We start from the raw sequence: 17,972 nt of genomic DNA on the forward strand, positions 1-17,972 counted from the left end.
CACACACACACACACACACACACACACACACACACACACACACACACACACACACACATCCATCCAGCTGTATCAGGACTTCAGACTGTCTCACCTGGAACTATACAACAGCCACCTGTCTCTCTGTCTCTCTCTTTTTCTGTCTCTGTTTCTCTCTCTCTCTCTCTTTCTGTCTCTCTCTCTGTCTCTCTCTCTCTTTCTCTCTCTCTCATCCCTTCATGTCTCCAGACAGGTGAGAGGAGGGAGGTCTCTCACTACCTGTATGTCAGCTGGCCAGACTTCGGTGTGCCCAAGTGTGCTTTGGCCATGTTGGATTTCCGTGAGCACGTGCAGCAGCGGCAGGAGGCGGCGCTGAGGAGTCTGGGAGCTGAGTGGGTGGGACCCCCAGGTGGGCCACCACTGGTCGTACACTGCAGCGCAGGCATCGGACGCACAGGTGGGTCGTTGATAGTGATGGATGGCAAGTATTCCCTCTGTCTCTCTTCTCCTCCTCTCTTCTCCTTCTCCTCCTCTCTTCTCCTTCTCCTCCTCTCTACTCCTCCTCCTCTTCTCTACTCCTCTCTCTCTCTCCGTCTCTCTCTCTCTCTCTCTTCTCCTCCTCTCTTCTCCTTCTCCTCCTCCTCTCTCTCTCCCTCCACTAACCTCTCTCTCTCTCGTTTCTCTCCTCCCTCTCTTTCTCTCTCTCTGTCTCTCTCTCTCATTTCCCTCCTCAGGTACGTTCTGTACCCTGGACATCTGTCTGTCCAGGCTGGAGGACATTGGGACGGTGGATGTGTGTGAGACAGTGAGGAGGATGAGGACCCAGAGAGCCTTCAGTATACAGACCTGGGATCAGTATTACTTCTGCTACACGGCCGTCATCGAGTACGCACAGCGACGCGGCAAACTGACCCCGGTACAGTGGTCCGATTCAGACCTAGAGACAGACAGCGAGTGACGGGAATGGGATGGGTGGAGGATGGAATGAACGCAGGCTGAGAGAGGGAGGGAAACAGGATGTGTTCCAGGAAGAGGAAGAGGGTGGAGGATGGAAACAGGATGTGTCCCAGGAAGAGGAGGAGGGTGAAGGATGGAAACAGGATGTGTCCCAGGAAGAGGAAGAGGGTGGAGGATGGAATGAACGCAGGCTGAGAGAGGGAGTGAAACAGGATGTGTCCCAGGAAGAGGAAGAGGGCGGAGGATGGAATGAACGCAGGCTGAGGGAGGGAGGGAAACAGTATGTGTCCCAGGAAGAGGAAGAGCGTGTGAAAGCTAAACGACTCTTTGAGTTACTCCCCCAATCATGAGGAGAAGATGAGATGTATCAACGATTGATTGATTGACTGATTGATTGATTGATAGAGCAGTGTCCTGCCATTTAGTATGTAGTGGGGCGGCTCTGAGCTAAGAGGAGCTCTCCTGTCCCGGCCTGTCCTGTTTCTCCCATAGAGCTAAGAGGAGCTGGCCTGTCCTGTCCTGGCCTGGCCTGGCCTGTTTCTCCCATAGAGCTAGCTAGAGGGCTCTGCTTTGCACCTGTGCGACAATGTCTTGTGTGACAGCATGTGCTGCACCATAGAGGTCTGTCTAAGTCTATGGTCGCTCTCCCTATCCCTAGTCGTACATCCTAGTGACAATGGCACACGACGATGAATGGCCCCCTGGACTGTCAACCTTCTTTTTGACTTCTTCTTCTTCTTCTGTCTTTTATTGGCCTTTAGTTCTATGGTGATGTATTTCCTGTTCCTGTTTTTTGACTTTTCACCCTGTTTAGGTAATGAAACCCCTCCGCAAGCCAAAGCCGCCGACTCCCTGAATGCTTGAACGTACTGATTTTATATGGAGACATGAGGAGCATTAACACCCTGTATATTCCTGTAACATACATGTATATATAATAATAATAATAATGTCTAATGGAGGAAGATGAAGGACGACAACAAGCCTTGTTTTAATATAATTCTCTCTAACCTTGGGGTCAATAACAAGCCTTGTTTTAATGTAATTCTCTCTAACCTTGGGGTCAACAACAAGCCTTGTTTTAATATAATTCTCTCTAACCTTGGGGTCAATAACAAGCCTTGTTTTAATATAATTCTCTCTAACCTTGGGGTCAATAACAAGCCTTGTTTTAATATAATTCTCTCTAACCTTGGGGTCAATAACAAGCCTTGTTTTAATATGATTCTCTCTAACCTTGGGGTCAATAACAAGCCTTGTTTTAATATAATTCTCTCTAACCTTGGGGTCAATAACAAGCCTTGTTTTAATATAATTCTCTCTATCCTTGGGGTCAATAACAAGCCTTGTTTTAATGTAATTCTCTCTAACCTTGGGGTCAACAACAAGCCTTGTTTTAATATAATTCTCTCTAACCTTGGGGTCAATAACAAGCCTTGTTTTAATATAATTCTCTCTAACCTTGGGGTCAATAACAAGCCTTGTTTTAATATAATTCTCTCTATCCTTGGGGTCAATAACAAGCCTTGTTTTAATATAATTCTCTAACCTTGGGGTCAATAACAAGCCTTGTTTTAATATAATTCTCTCTTACCTTGGGGTCAATAACAAGCCTTGTTTTAATATAATTCTCTCTATCCTTGGGGTCAATAACAAGCCTTGTTTTAATATAATTCTCTCTAACCTTGGGGTCAATAACAAGCCTTGCTTTAATATAATTCTCTCTATCCTTGGGGTCAAAAACAAGCCTTGTTTTAATATAATTCTCTCTAACCTTGGGGTCAACAACAAGCCTTGTTTTAATATAATTCTCTCTATCCTTGGCGTCAACAACAAGCCCTGTTAATATAATTCTCTCTAACCTTGGGGTCAATAACAAGCCTTGTTTTAATGTAATTCTTTCTAACCTTGGGGTCAATAACAAGCCTTGTTTTAATGTCATTCTCTCTATCCTTGGGGTCAACAACAAGCCTTGTTTTAATATAATTCTCTCTATCCTTGGGGTCAAAAACAAGCCTTGTTTTAATATAATTCTCTCTAACCTTGGGGTCAACAACAAGCCTTGTTTTAATATAATTCTCTCTAACCTTGGGGTCAACAACAAGCCTTGTTTTAATATAATTATCTAACCTTGGGGTCAATAACAAGCCTTGTTTTAATATAATTCTCTCTAACCTTGGGGTCAATAACAAGCCTTGTTTTAATATGATTCTCTCTAACCTTGGGGTCAATAACAAGCCTTGTTTTAATATAATTCTCTCTAACCTTGGGGTCAACAACAAGCCTTGTTTTAATATAATTCTCTCTAACCTTGGGGTCAATAACAAGCCTTGTTTTAATGTAATTCTCTCTAACCTTGGGGTCAACAACAAGCCTTGTTTTAATATAATTCTCTCTAACCTTGGGGTCAATAACAAGCCTTGTTTTAATATAATTCTCTCTAACCTTGGGGTCAATAACAAGCCTTGTTTTAATATAATTCTCTCTAACCTTGGGGTCAATAACAAGCCTTGTTTTAATATGATTCTCTCTAACCTTGGGGTCAATAACAAGCCTTGTTTTAATATAATTCTCTCTAACCTTGGGGTCAATAACAAGCCTTGTTTTAATATAATTCTCTCTATCCTTGGGGTCAATAACAAGCCTTGTTTTAATGTAATTCTCTCTAACCTTGGGGTCAACAACAAGCCTTGTTTTAATATAATTCTCTCTAACCTTGGGGTCAATAACAAGCCTTGTTTTAATATAATTCTCTCTAACCTTGGGGTCAATAACAAGCCTTGTTTTAATATAATTCTCTCTATCCTTGGGGTCAATAACAAGCCTTGTTTTAATATAATTCTCTAACCTTGGGGTCAATAACAAGCCTTGTTTTAATATAATTCTCTCTTACCTTGGGGTCAATAACAAGCCTTGTTTTAATATAATTCTCTCTATCCTTGGGGTCAATAACAAGCCTTGTTTTAATATAATTCTCTCTAACCTTGGGGTCAATAACAAGCCTTGCTTTAATATAATTCTCTCTATCCTTGGGGTCAAAAACAAGCCTTGTTTTAATATAATTCTCTCTAACCTTGGGGTCAACAACAAGCCTTGTTTTAATATAATTCTCTCTATCCTTGGCGTCAACAACAAGCCCTGTTAATATAATTCTCTCTAACCTTGGGGTCAATAACAAGCCTTGTTTTAATGTAATTCTTTCTAACCTTGGGGTCAATAACAAGCCTTGTTTTAATGTCATTCTCTCTATCCTTGGGGTCAACAACAAGCCTTGTTTTAATATAATTCTCTCTATCCTTGGGGTCAAAAACAAGCCTTGTTTTAATATAATTCTCTCTAACCTTGGGGTCAACAACAAGCCTTGTTTTAATATAATTCTCTCTAACCTTGGGGTCAACAACAAGCCTTGTTTTAATATAATTATCTAACCTTGGGGTCAATAACAAGCCTTGTTTTAATATAATTCTCTCTAACCTTGGGGTCAATAACAAGCCTTGTTTTAATATAATTATCTAACCTTGGGGTCAATAACAAGCCTTGTTTTAATATAATTCTCTCTATCCTTGGGGTCAATAACAAGCCTTGTTTTAATATAATTATCTAACCTTGGGGTCAATAACAAGCCTTGTTTTAATATAATTCTCTCTAACCTTGGGGTCAATAACAAGCCTTGTTTTAATATAATTCTCTCTATCCTTGGGGTCAATAACAAGCCTTGTTTTAATATAATTCTCTCTAACCTTGGGGTCAATAACAAGCCTTGTTTTAATGTAATTCTCTCTAACCTTGGGGTCAATAACAAGCCTTGTTTTAATATAATTCTCTCTATCCTTGGGTTCAATAACAAGCCTTGTTTTAATATAATTCTCTAACCTTGGGGTCAATAACAAGCCTTGTTTTAATGTAATTCTTTCTAACCTTGGGGTCAATAACAAGCCTTGTTTTAATGTAATTCTCTCTATCCTTGGGGTCAAAAACAAGCCTTGTTTTAATATAATTCTCTCTAACCTTGGGGTCAACAACAAGCGTTGTTTTAATATAATTCTCTCTATCCTTGGGGTCAATAACAAGCCTTGTTTTAATATAATTCTCTAACCTTGGGGTCAATAACAAGCCTTGTTTTAATATAATTCTCTCTAACCTTGGGGTCAATAACAAGCCTTGTTTTAATATAATTCTCTAACCTTGGGGTCAATAACAAGCCTTGTTTTAATATAATTCTCTCTATCCTTGGGGTCAATAACAAGCCTTGTTTTAATATAATTATCTAACCTTGGGGTCAATAACAAGCCTTGTTTTAATATAATTCTCTCTAACCTTGGGGTCAATAACAAGCCTTGTTTTAATATAATTCTCTCTATCCTTGGGGTCAATAACAAGCCTTGTTTTAATATAATTCTCTCTAACCTTGGGGTCAATAACAAGCCTTGTTTTAATGTAATTCTCTCTAACCTTGGGGTCAAGAACAAGCCTTGTTTTAATATAATTCTCTCTATCCTTGGGGTCAATAACAAGCCTTGTTTTAATATAATTCTCTAACCTTGGGGTCAATAACAAGCCTTGTTTTAATATAATTCTCTCTAACCTTGGGGTCAATAACAAGCCTTGTTTTAATATAATTCCCTCTATCCTTGGGGTCAATAACAAGCCTTGTTTTAATATAATTCTCTCTAACCTTGGGGTCAATAACAAGCCTTGTTTTAATATAATTCTCTCTATCCTTGGGGTCAAAAACAAGCCTTGTTTTAATATAATTCTCTCTAACCTTGGGGTCAACAACAAGCCTTGTTTTAATATAATTCTCTCTAACCTTGGGGTCAATAACAAGCCTTGTTTTAATATAATTCTCTCTAACCTTGGGGTCAATAACAAGCCTTGTTTTAATATAATTCTCTCTAACCTTGGGGTCAATAACAAGCCTTGTTTTAATATAATTCTCTCTAACCTTGGGGTCAATAACAAGCCTTGTTTTAATGTAATTATCTAACCTTGGGGTCAATAACAAGCCTTGTTTTAATATAATTCTCTCTATCCTTGGGGTCAATAACAAGCCTTGTTTTAATGTTATTTTCTCTAACCTTGGGGTCAACAACAAGCCTTGTTTTAATGTAATTCTCTCTAACCTTGGGGTCAACAACAAGCCTTGTTTTAATATAATTCTCTAACCTTGGGGTCAATAACAAGCCTTGTTTTAATGTAATTCTCTCTAACCTTGGGGTCAATAACAAGCCTTGTTTTAATATAATTCTCTAACCTTGGGGACAGATATCTATATTAATGGGCTGGAATATGACAACAGAAGATTACCGATTTGGTCATGTTGATATTGAATACTCTGTTTTTATTGGTCAGGTTGTATGTCTTATAACAGTTTGGGCATCCTGGTTTTAGATGATCAGTTGGCCTTAACACTTCCTGTTTCACTGCCTCGGACCCTCCCTCTACTCTCTCTCTTCTTCCTGTTTCACTGCCTCGAACCCTCCCTATACTCTCTCTCTCTCTTCTTCCTGTTTCACTGCCTCGAACCCTCCCTCTACGGTCTCTCTCTCTTCTTCCTGTTTCACTGCCTTACCCTCCCTCTACTGTGTCTCTCTTCTTCCTGTTTCACTGCCTCAAACCCTCCCTCTGTCTCTCTCTCTTCTTCCTGTTTCACTGCCTTACCCTCCCTCTACTCTCTCTCTCTTCTTCCTGTTTCACTGCCTCGAACCCTCCCTCTACTGTCTCTCTCTCTTCTTCCTGTTTCACTGCCTCACCCTCCCTCTACTGTGTCTCTTCTTCCTGTTTCACTGCCTTACCCTCCCTCTACTGTGTCTCTCTTCTTCCTGTTTCACTGCCTTACCCTCACTCTACTCTCTCTCTCTTCTTCCCGTTTCACTGCCTCGAACCCTCCCTCTACTCTCTCTCTCTCTTCTTCCTGTTTCACTGCCTCGAACCCTCCCTCTACTCTCCCTTCTTCCTGTTCCCCGGGTTACATTCCAAAATGGCACCCCATTCCCTATTTGGTGTTGGAAAAGGTCACTCGTGCGCTAGTGCACTAAATATTTAGTGGTCAAAAGGGCTCTGGTCAAACGGTAGTGCACCGTAAGGGAATTAGGGTGCCGTTGAGGACACTTCCCTTCATCTTGAAGGTCTCATGCTTCCTCAGATATGTGCCTTCCAGCTTTCCGTAGTTTGGTTGTTTTGTTGTTCAGCCCCCCCCCCCCCCCCAAAAAAAAAACAACAACAATGTTTGGACCCAAAAGCGACCTGCGTACTTACCTAATAAACATAATGTCTATGTTCAAAATGCCATCCTATTCCCTATGAAGTGCCCTGTAGGTCTCTGGTCAAAAGTAGTTCACTATATAGGGAATAGGGTGTAGTTTCTGACACAACCATTGGCTGAGTCTCCGGTGATGTAGTTTCTGACGTAGCCATTGGCTGAGTCTCTGGTGATGTAGTTTCTGACGTAGCCATTGGCTGAGTCTCTGGTGATGTAGTTTCTGATGTAGCCATTGGCTGAGTCTCTGGTGATGTAGTTTCTGACGTAGCCATTGGCTGAGTCTCCGGTGATGTAGTTTCTGACATAGCCATTGGCTGCGTCTCACTATATAGTGAACGCAGCCATTGGCTGCGTCTCCGACGACGCCCATTTCTGACATAGCCATTGGCTGCATCTCCGGCGACGCCCATTTCTGACATAGCCATTGGCTGCGTCTCAGATGATGCCATTTTTTTTCCCCCCCCTTGTAGTGCACTATAAACTAGTGTACTGTAAACTAGTGTACGACAGAGGGTGGACAACAGTAATATCATTAGTGTTCAGCTGTTTTTAAGTTCATGCTGGTGTTTTCTGCCTCGTTGTCAAAAAGATCCCATTTTCTGGTTTCGTCTCTTTTGTGATTATCATTTTCAATAAGTATATCCATTGTATTTTGTATTTTATACAGTTTATACTGTATTGTATTATATCATATATTTATGTCTTTGTAAAAAAAAAAAAAAAATTACAAAAATAATGTTTTTGGGAAAAAAACGGACAAACTTAGTATTGAAAATCGATGAATGTTGGTACGAATGATGCTTGTAAACAGAATACATACATAACAACCTGATCTCTGTGTTCATCTGCTAAACTAGACGAAGAAGACGAAGAAGAAGCCTGGTTAAATAAAGGTGAAATTAAAAAAAGCAATTTCTTCACCCCCTTTTTTCATGTTATCTAATTGGTAGTTACAGTCTTGTCTCATCGCTGCAACTCCCGTACGGACTCGGGAGAGGCGAAGGTCGAGAGCCGTGCGTCCTCTGAAACACGACCCCAACCAAACCAAGCCCGCACTGCTTCTCTGACACAACGGCCACTTAACCCGGAAGCCAAACGCACCGACGTATCGGAGGAAACACCGTTACACCTGGCGAACCTGGTCAGCGTGCACTGCGCCCGGGCCCGTCACAGGAGCGCGATGGGACAAGGACATCCCAGCCGGTCAAAACCCTCCCGTAACCCGGACGACGCTGGGCCAATTGTGCGCCCGCCCCCATTAGGTCTCCCGGTCGCGGCCTGCTGCGACAGAACCTGGACTCGAACCCAGAACCTCTAGTGGCACAGCTAGCACAGCCTTAGACCACTGAATCACAGTCTTAGACCACTGAATCACTGCCTTAGACCACTGAATCACAGTCTTAGACCACTGAATCACTGCCTTAGACCACTGAATCACTGCCTTAGACCACTGAATCACTGCCTTAGACCACTGAATCACAGTCTTAGACCACTGAATCACTGCCTTAGACCACTGAATCACTGCCTTAGACCACTGAATCACTGCCTTAGACCACTGAATCACAGCCTTAGACCACTGAATCACTGCCTTAGACCACTGAATCACAGCCTTAGACCACTGAATCACAGCCTTAGACCACTGAATCACTGCCTTAGACCACTGAATCACTGCCTTAGACCACTGAATCACAGCCTTAGACCACTGAATCACAGCCTTAGACCACTGAATCACTGCCTTAGACCACTGAATCACTGCCTTAGACCACTGAATCACAGCCTTAGACCACTGAATCACAGCCTTAGACCACTGAATCACAGCCTTAGACCACTGAATCACAGCCTTAGACCACTGAATCACTGCCTTAGACCACTGAATCACAGCCTTAGATCGCTGAATCACTTCCGTAGACCACTGAATCTCTAGTGGCACTGCCTTAGACCACTGAATCACTTCCGTAGACCACTGAATCTCTATTGGCACTGCCTTAGACCACTGAATCACTGCCTTAGACCACTGAATCACAGCCTTAGACCACTGAATCACAGCCTTAGACCACTGAATCACTGCCTTAGACCACTGAATCACAGCCTTAGACCACTGAATCACTGCCTTAGACCACTGAATCACTGAATTCCCAGGTTTTCCCAGAAGTCCCACTCTGTAAGGAATAAGTAGGAAATCCGTGAATCGTTCAACCGGGATTTCTGAGTAACCTGGGACTTTTGTAACTTTATGATAAGGACATGAATATGTTGTTTAGCAACACGCCTATTTTCTGAAACATGCCGGCGGTCTCTCTGCTCTCGCTACACCCAGGAGGAAGACTGTCTCTCTGAACCCATGAGGAAGAGACACCGCCATTTCTGTGAAGTCATTACAAAACTTGCTGTCTTGAAGGAGAAAAGATGAGGATGGGGGAGAGATGAGGACTAGAGGAGGGAGGTGAGGAATTGAGGAGAGAGATGAGGACTAGAGGAGAGAGGTGAGGAATTGAGGAGAGAGATGAGGACTAGAGGAGAGAGATGAGGAGAATGGAGAGATGAGGACTAGAGGAGAATGGAGAGAGATGAGGACTGGAGGAGAATGGAGAGAGATGAGGAATAGAGGAGAGAGATGAGGAATAGAGGAGAGAGATGAGGACTAGAGGAGAGAGGTGAGGACTAGAGGAGAGACTTGAGGACTAGAGGAGAGAGGTGAGGAATAGAGGAGAGAGGTGAGGAATAGAGGAGAGAGATGAGGACTAGAGGAGAGAGATGAGGACTAGAGGAGAGAGATGAGGACTAGAGGAGAGAGGTGAGGACTAGAGGAGAGAGGTGAGGAATAGAGGAGAGAGATGAGGACTAGATGAGAGAGATGAGGAGAGTGAGGACTAGAGAAGAGAGATGAGGACTAGAGGAGAGACTTGAGGACTATTCTCATATAATACCATCACCACATATCACCCTAGGAGTCTCCTCAGATAATACCATCACTACATATCACCCTCGGAGTCTTCTCAGATAATACCATCATCACATATCACCCTAGGAGTCTCCTCAGATAATACCATCACTACATATCACCCTAGGAGTCTTCTCAGATAATACCATCACCCTAGGAGTCTCCTCAGATAAAACCATCACCCTAGGAGTCTCCTCAGATAATACCATCACCCTAGGAGTCTCCTCCCTCAGATAATACCATCACCCTAGGAATCTCCTCAGATAATACCATCACCCTAGGAGTCTCCTCAGATAATACCATCCTCTTAATGTTCTGCTTCCAGTTCTGCTTTCTCAATTGACAGCAGAGATGATAGATATCTCCTCTCAGGAGGTCTGACTTGGTCATCAAGTTAAAGCGTCCAACGTTCTGACTCCATACACCCCCCCCCCCCCCCCCCCCCCCCACCGCAGGTCAACCCTGTGGACATGTTTGCATTCCTCCGTCGGCGTGGAAACAGAGCTCTCTGCTGTCCTCCTTCTAAATAATCCAAGTCCCAGATAGTTGAATGTCTTTATTTTTTAGAATAAATACTGTAGTTGGGTTGTTTAATATGAACCTGGTGCATCACAAGACACAAACAACCGACAGATGAGGAAGTGAAGCTGGAAGTTTAAACATGAACAACATCAATAGTGAGCAAATGGATGTGTGAACAAGTTTGAGAAAATCAAGGGCTTGGTCACTGGAGTGTTTTCATAATGGAGTCCAGTGTTCAGGTAAGGCCAGGTGAGTGTTGGTGTTGATACAGGTGTGTTCAGGTGGAGGTGAGGCCAGGTGAGTGTTGGTGTTGATACAGGTGTGTTCAGGTGGAGGTGATGCCAGGTGAGTGTTGGTGTTGATACAGGTGTGTTCAGGTGGAGGTGAGACCAGGTGAGTGTTGGTGTTGATACAGGTGTGTTCAGGTGGAGGTGAGGCCAGGTGAGTGTTGGTGTTGATACAGGTGTGGTCAGGTGGAGGTGAGGCCAGGTGAGTGTTGGTGTTGATACAGGTGTGTTCAGGTGGAGGTGAGGCCAGGTGAGTGTTGGTGTTGATACAGGTGTGTTCAGGTGGAGGTGAGGCCAGGTGAGTGTTGGTGTTGATACAGGTGTGTTCAGGTGGAGGTGAGGCCAGGTGAGTGTTGGTGTTGATACAGGTGTGTTCAGGTGGAGGTGAGGCCAGGTGAGTGTTGGTGTTGATACAGGTGTGTTCAGGTGGAGGTGATGCCAGGTGAGTGTTGGTGTTGATACAGGTGTGTTCAGGTGGAGGTGAGGCCAGGTGAGTGTTGGTGTTGATACAGGTGTGTTCAGGTGGAGGTGATGCCAGGTGAGTGTTGGTGTTGATACAGGTGTGTTCAGGTGGAGGTGAGGCCAGGTGAGTGTTGGTGTTGATACAGGTGTGTTCAGGTGGAGGTGAGGCCAGGTGAGTGTTGGTGTTGATACAGGTGTGTTCAGGTGGAGGTGAGGCCAGGTGAGTGTTGGTGTTGATACAGGTGTGTTCAGGTGGAGGTGATGCCAGGTGAGTGTTGGTGTTGATACAGGTGTGTTCAGGTGGAGGTGACGCCAGGTGAGTGTTGGTGTTGATACAGGTGTGTTCAGGTGGAGGTGAGGCCAGGTGAGTGTTGGTGTTGATACAGGTGTGTTCAGGTGGAGGTGATGCCAGGTGTTCAGGTGGAGGTGAGGCCAGGTGAGTGTTGGTGTTGATACAGGTGTGGTCAGGTGGATGTGAGGCCAGGTGAGTGTTGGTGTTGATACAGGTGTGTTCAGGTGGAGGTGAGGCCAGGTGAGTGTTGGTGTTGATACAGGTGTGTTCAGGTGGAGGTGATGCCAGGTGAGTGTTGGTGTTGATACAGGTGTTCAGGTGGAGGTGAGGCCAGGTGAGTGTTGGTGTTGATACAGGTGTGTTCAGGTGGAGGTGAGGCCAGGTGAGTGTTGGTGTTGATACAGGTGTGTTCAGGTGGAGGTGATGCCAGGTGTTCAGGTGGAGGTGAGACCAGGTGAGTGTTGGTGTTGATACAGGTGTGGTCAGGTGGAGGTGAGGCCAGGTGAGTGTTGGTGTTGATACAGGTGTGTTCAGGTGGAGGTGAGGCCAGGTGAGTGTTGGTGTTGATACAGGTGTGTTCAGGTGGAGGTGATGCCAGGTGAGTGTTGGTGTTGATACAGGTGTTCAGGTGGAGGTGAGGCCAGGTGAGTGTTGGTGTTGATACAGGTGTGTTCAGGTGGAGGTGAGGCCAGGTGAGTGTTGGTGTTGATACAGGTGTGTTCGGGTAGAGGTGATGCCAGGTGTTCAGGTGGAGGTGAGTCCAGGTGAGTGTTGGTGTTGATACAGGTGTGGTCAGGTGGAGGTGAGGCCAGGTGTTCAGGTGGAGGTGAGGCCAGGTGAGTGTTGGTGTTGATACAGGTGTGTTCAGGTGGAGGTGATGCCAGGTGTTCAGGTGGAGGTGAGGCCAGGTGAGTGTTGGTGTTGATACAGGTGTGTTCAGGTGGAGGTGAGGCCAGGTGAGTGTTGGTGTTGATACAGGTGTTCAGGTGGAGGTGAGGCCAGGTGAGTGTTGGTGTGGATACAGGTGTGTTCAGGTGGAGGTGAGACCAGGTGAGTGTTGGTGTTGATACAGGTGTGTTCAGGTGGAGGTGATGCCAGGTGTTCAGGTGGAGGTGAGGCCAGGTGAGTGTTGGTGTTGATACAGGTGTGTTCAGGTGGAGGTGAGGCCAGGTGAGTGTTGGTGTTGATACAGGTGTTCAGGTGGAGGTGAGGCCAGGTGAGTGTTGGTGTGGATACAGGTGTGTTCAGGTGGAGGTGAGGCCAGGTGAGTGTTGGTGTGGATACAGGTGTGTTCAGGTGGAGGTGAGACCAGGTGAGTGTTGGTGTTGATACAGGTGTGTTCAGGTGGAGGTGAGGCCAGGTGAGTGTTGATACAGGTGTGTTCAGGTGGAGGTGAGACCAGGTGAGTGTTGGTGTTGATACAGGTGTTCAGGTGGAGGTGAGACCAGGTGAGTGTTGGTGTTGATACAGGTGTGTTCAGGTGGAGGTGAGGCCAGGTGAGTGTTGATACAGGTGTGTTCAGGTGGAGGTGAGACCAGGTGAGTGTTGGTGTTGATACAGGTGTTCAGGTGGAGGTGAGGCCAGGTGAGTGTTGGTGTGGATACAGGTGTGTTCAGGTGGAGGTTAGACCAGGTGAGTGTTGGTGTTGATACAGGTGTGTTCAGGTGGAGGTGAGGCCAGGTGAGTGTTGGTGTTGATACAGGTGTGTTCAGGTGGAGGTGAGACCAGGTGAGTGTTGGTGTTGATACAGGTGTTCAGGTGGAGGTGAGGCCAGGTGAGTGTTGGTGTTGATACAGGTGTTCAGGTGGAGGTGAGACCAGGTGAGTGTTGGTGTTGATACAGGTGTGTTCAGGTGGAGGTGAGGCCAGGTGAGTGTTGGTGTTGATACAGGTGTGTTCAGGTGGAGGTGAGGCCAGGTGAGTGTTGGTGTTGATACAGGTGTGGTCAGGTGGAGGTGAGACCAGGTGAGTGTTGATACAGGTGTGTTCAGGTGGAGGTGAGGCCAGGTGAGTGTTGGTGTTGATACAGGTGTTCAGGTGGAGGTGAGACCAGGTGAGTGTTGGTGTTGATACAGGTGTTCAGGTGGAGGTGAGACCAGGTGAGTGTTGGTGTTGATACAGGTGTGTTCAGGTGGAGGTGAGACCAGGTGAGTGTTGGTGTTGATACAGGTGTTCAGGTGGAGGTGAGGCCAGGTGAGTGTTGGTGTTGATACAGGTGTTCAGGTGGAGGTGAGACCAGGTGAGTGTTGGTGTTGATACAGGTGTTCAGGTGGAGGTGAGACCAGGTGAGTGTTGGTGTTGATACAGGTGTTCAGGTGGAGGTGAGACCAGGTGAGTGATGGTGTTGATACAGGTGTGGTCAGGTGGAGGTGAGACCAGGTGAGTGTTGGTGTTGATACAGGTGTTCAGGTGGAGGTGAGGCCAGGTGAGTGTTGGTGTTGATACAAGTGTTCAGGCGGAGGTGATGCCAGGTGAGTGTTGATACAGGTGTGGTCAGGTGGAGGTGAGACCAGGTGAGTGTTGGTGTTGATACAGGTGTTCAGGTGGAGGTGAGGCCAGGTGAGTGTTGGTGTTGATACAGGTGTTCAGGTGGAGGTGAGACCAGGTGAGTGTTGGTGTTGATACAGGTGTTCAGGCGGAGGTGATGCCAGGTGAGTGTTGATACAGGTGTGTTCAGGTGGAGGTGAGGCCAGGTGAGTGTTGGTGTTGATACAGGTGTTCAGGTGGAGGTGAGGCCAGGTGAGTGTTGGTGTTGATACAGGTGTGTTCAGGTGGAGGTGAGGCCAGGTGAGTGTTGTTGATACAGGTGTGTTCAGGTGGAGGTGAGGCCAGGTGAGTGTTGGTGTTGATACAGGTGTTCAGGTGGAGGTGAGACCAGGTGAGTGATGGTGTTGATACAGGTGTGGTCAGTTGGAGGTGAGACCAGGTGAGTGTTGGTGTTGATACAGGTGTTCAGGTGGAGGTGAGGCCAGGTGAGTGTTGGTGTTGATACAGGTGTGTTCAGGTGGAGGTGAGGCCAGGTGAGTGTTGGTGTTGATACAGGTGTGTTCAGGTGGAGGTGAGGCCAGGTGAGTGTTGGTGTTGATACAGGTGTTCAGGTGGAGGTGAGACCAGGTGAGTGTTGATACAGGTGTGGTCAGGTGGAGGTGAGACCAGGTGAGTGTTGGTGTTGATACAGGTTTGTTCAGGTGGAGGTGAGGCCAGGTGAGTGTTGATACAGGTGTTCAGGTGGAGGTGAGGCCAGGTGAGTGTTGGTGTTGATACAGGTGTGTTCAGGTGGAGGTGAGGCCAGGTGAGTGTTGGTGTTGATACAGGTGTTCAGGTGGAGGTGAGACCAGGTGAGTGTTGGTGTTGATACAGGTGTTCAGGTGGAGGTGAGACCAGGTGAGTGTTGGTGTTGATACAGGTGTTCAGGTGGAGGTGAGACCAGGTGAGTGTTGGTGTTGATACAGGTGTTCAGGTGGAGGTGAGGCCAGGTGAGTGTTGGTGTTTATACAGGTGTTCAGGTGGAGGTGAGGCCAGGTGAGTGTTGGTGTTGATACAGGTGTTCAGGTGGAGGTGAGACCAGGTGAGTGTTGGTGGTGATACAGGTGTGGTCAGGTGGAGGTGAGGCCAGGTGTTCAGGTGGAGGTGAGGCCAGGTGAGTGTTGGTGTTGATACAGGTGTTCAGGTGGAGGTGAGGCCAGGTGAGTGTTGGTGTTGATACAGGTGTTCAGGTGGAGGTGAGACCAGGTGAGTGTTGGTGTTGATACAGGTGTTCAGGTGGAGGTGAGACCAGGTGAGTGTTGGTGTTGATACAGGTGTTCAGGTGGAGGTGAGACCAGGTGAGTGTTGGTGTTGATACAGGTGTTCAGGGGGAGGTGAGGCCAGGTGAGTGTTGGTGTTGATACAGGTGTTCAGGTGGTGAGACCAGGTGAGTGTTGGTGTTGATACAGGTGTTCAGGTGGAGGTGAGACCAGGTGAGTGTTGGTGTTGATACAGGTGTTCAGTTGGAGGTGAGACCAGGTGAGTGTTGGTGTTGATACAGGTGTTCAGGTGGAGGTGAGACCAGGTGAGTGTTGGTGTTGATACAGGTGTGTTCAGGTGAGGCCAGGTGAGTGTTGATACAGGTGTGATCAGGTGGAGGTGAGGCCAGGTGAGTGTTGGTGTTGATACAGGTGTTCAGGTGGAGGTGAGGCCAGGTGAGTGTTGGTGTTGATACAGGTGTTCAGGTGGAGGTGAGGCCAGGTGAGTGTTGGTGTTGATACAGGTGTGTTCAGGTGGAGGTGAGGCCAGGTGAGTGTTGATACAGGTGTTCAGGTGGAGGTGAGAACAGGTGAGTGTTGGTGTTGATACAGGTGTGTTCAGGTGGAGGTGAGGCCAGGTGAGTGTTGATACAGGTGTGGTCAGGTGGAGGTGAGGCCAGGTGAGTGTTGGTGTTGATACAGGTGTTCAGGTGGAGGTGAGGCCAGGTGAGTGTTGGTGTTGATACAGGTGTGTTCAGGTGGAGGTGAGGCCAGGTGAGTGTTGGTGTTGATACAGGTGTTCAGGTGGAGGTGAGGCCAGGTGAGTGTTGGTGTTGATACAGGTGTTCAGGTGGAGGTGAGGCCAGGTGAGTGTTGGTGTTGATACAGGTGTGTTCAGGTGGAAGTGAGGCCAGGTGAGTGTTGGTGTTGATACAGGTGTGTTCAGGTGGAGGTGAGGCCAGGTGAGTGTTGGTGTTGATACAGGTGTTCAGGTGGAGGTGAGGCCAGGTGAGTGTTGGTGTTGATACAGGTGTTCAGGTGGAGGTGAGGCCAGGTGAGTGTTGATACAGGTGTGTTCAGGTGGAGGTGAGGCCAGGTGAGTGTTGTTGTTGATACAGGTGTGTTCAGGTGGAGGTGAGGCCAGGTGAGTGTTGATACAGGTGTGGTCAGGTGGAGGTGAGGCCAGGTGAGTGTTGGTGTTGATACAGGTGTGGTCAGGTGGAGGTGAGGCCAGGTGAGTGTTGGTGTTGATACAGGTGTGGTCAGGTGGAGGTGAGGCCAGGTGAGTGTTGGTGTTGATACAGGTGTTCAGGTGGAGGTGAGGCCAGGTGAGTGTTGGTGTGGATACAGGTGTGTTCAGGGGGAGGTGAGGCCAGGTGAGTGTTGATACAGGTGTGTTCAGACGGAGGTGAGGCCAGGTGAGTGTTGATACAGGTGTGTTCAGGTGGAGGTGAGGCCAGGTGAGTGATGGTGTTGATACAGGTGTGTTCAGGTGGAGGTGAGACCAGGTGAGTGTTGGTGTTGATACAGGTGTTCAGGTGGAGGTGAGGCCAGGTGAGTGTTGGTGTGGTTACAGGTGTGTTCAGGGGGAGGTGAGGCCAGGTGAGTGTTGATACAGGTGTGTTCAGGCGGAGGTGAGGCCAGGTGAGTGTTGATACAGGTGTGTTCAGGTGGAGGTGAGGCCAGGTGAGTGATGGTGTTGATACAGGTGTGTTCAGTTGGAGGTGAGGCCAGGTGAGTGTTGATACAGGTTTGTTCAGGTGGAGGTGAGGCCAGGTGAGTGATGGTGTTGATACAAGTGTGTTCAGGCGGAGGTGAGGCCAGGTGAGTGTTGATACAGGTGTGGTCAGGTGGAGGTGAGACCAGGTGAGTGTTGGTGTTGATACAGGTGTGTTCAGGCGGAGGTGAGGCCAGGTGAGTGTTGGTGTTGATACAGGTGTTCAGGTGGAGGTGAGGCCAGGTGAGTGTTGGTGTTGATACAGGTGTGTTCAGGTGGAGGTGAGGCCAGGTGAGTGATGGTATTGATACAGGTGTGTTCAGGTGGAGGTGAGGCCAGGTGAGTGTTGGTGTTGATACAGGTGTTCAGGTGGAGGTGAGGCCAGGTGAGTGTTGGTGTTGATACAGGTGTTCAGGTGGAGGTGAGACCAGGTGAGTGTTGGTGTTGATACAGGTGTTCAGGTGGAGGTGAGACCAGGTGAGTGTTGGTGTTGATACAGGTGTTCAGGGGGAGGTGAGGCCAGGTGAGTGTTGGTGTTGATACAGGTGTGTTCAGGTGAGGCCAGGTTAGTGTTGATACAGGTGTGATCAGGTGGAGGTGAGGCCAGGTGAGTGTTGGTGTTGATACAGGTGTTCAGGTGGAGGTGAGGCCAGGTGAGTGTTGGTGTTGATACAGGTGTTCAGGTGGAGGTGAGAACAGGTGAGTGTTGGTGTTGATACAGGTGTGTTCAGGTGGAGGTGAGGCCAGGTGAGTGTTGATACAGGTGTGGTCAGGTGGAGGTGAGGCCAGGTGAGTGTTGGTGTTGATACAGGTGTTCAGGTGGAGGTGA

The 17,972-nt window shown here is 47.1% G+C and overlaps 1 protein-coding gene across 3 annotated transcripts in view; it reads left to right on the plus strand.

Moving 5' to 3' along the window:
- LOC118936863 (tyrosine-protein phosphatase non-receptor type 9) overlaps positions 1-2,625 on the plus strand; it is a 65,784-nt gene extending 63,159 nt beyond the window's left edge. For 2 of the 3 annotated variants that reach the window (XR_016483983.1, XR_016483984.1), the window contains 2 exons: positions 229-436; positions 714-1,776. Coding sequence is in view for 1 of the 3 variants with exons in the window: in XM_090188265.1 (XP_090044391.1) it covers positions 229-436; positions 714-937 (432 nt within the window). In the remaining 2 variants the exon portion in view is untranslated. Of the gene's footprint in view, positions 1-228; positions 437-713 lie in introns of all 3 variants that reach the window. The other variant, XM_090188265.1, reaches the window with a different exon arrangement.
- Positions 2,626-17,972: the final 15,347 nt, after the last annotated feature.

Source organism: Oncorhynchus mykiss, chromosome 10, assembly GCF_057628025.1.
Source record: "Oncorhynchus mykiss isolate SJ-2025 chromosome 10, ASM5762802v1, whole genome shotgun sequence".
Taxonomy (NCBI): domain Eukaryota; kingdom Metazoa; phylum Chordata; class Actinopteri; order Salmoniformes; family Salmonidae; genus Oncorhynchus; species Oncorhynchus mykiss.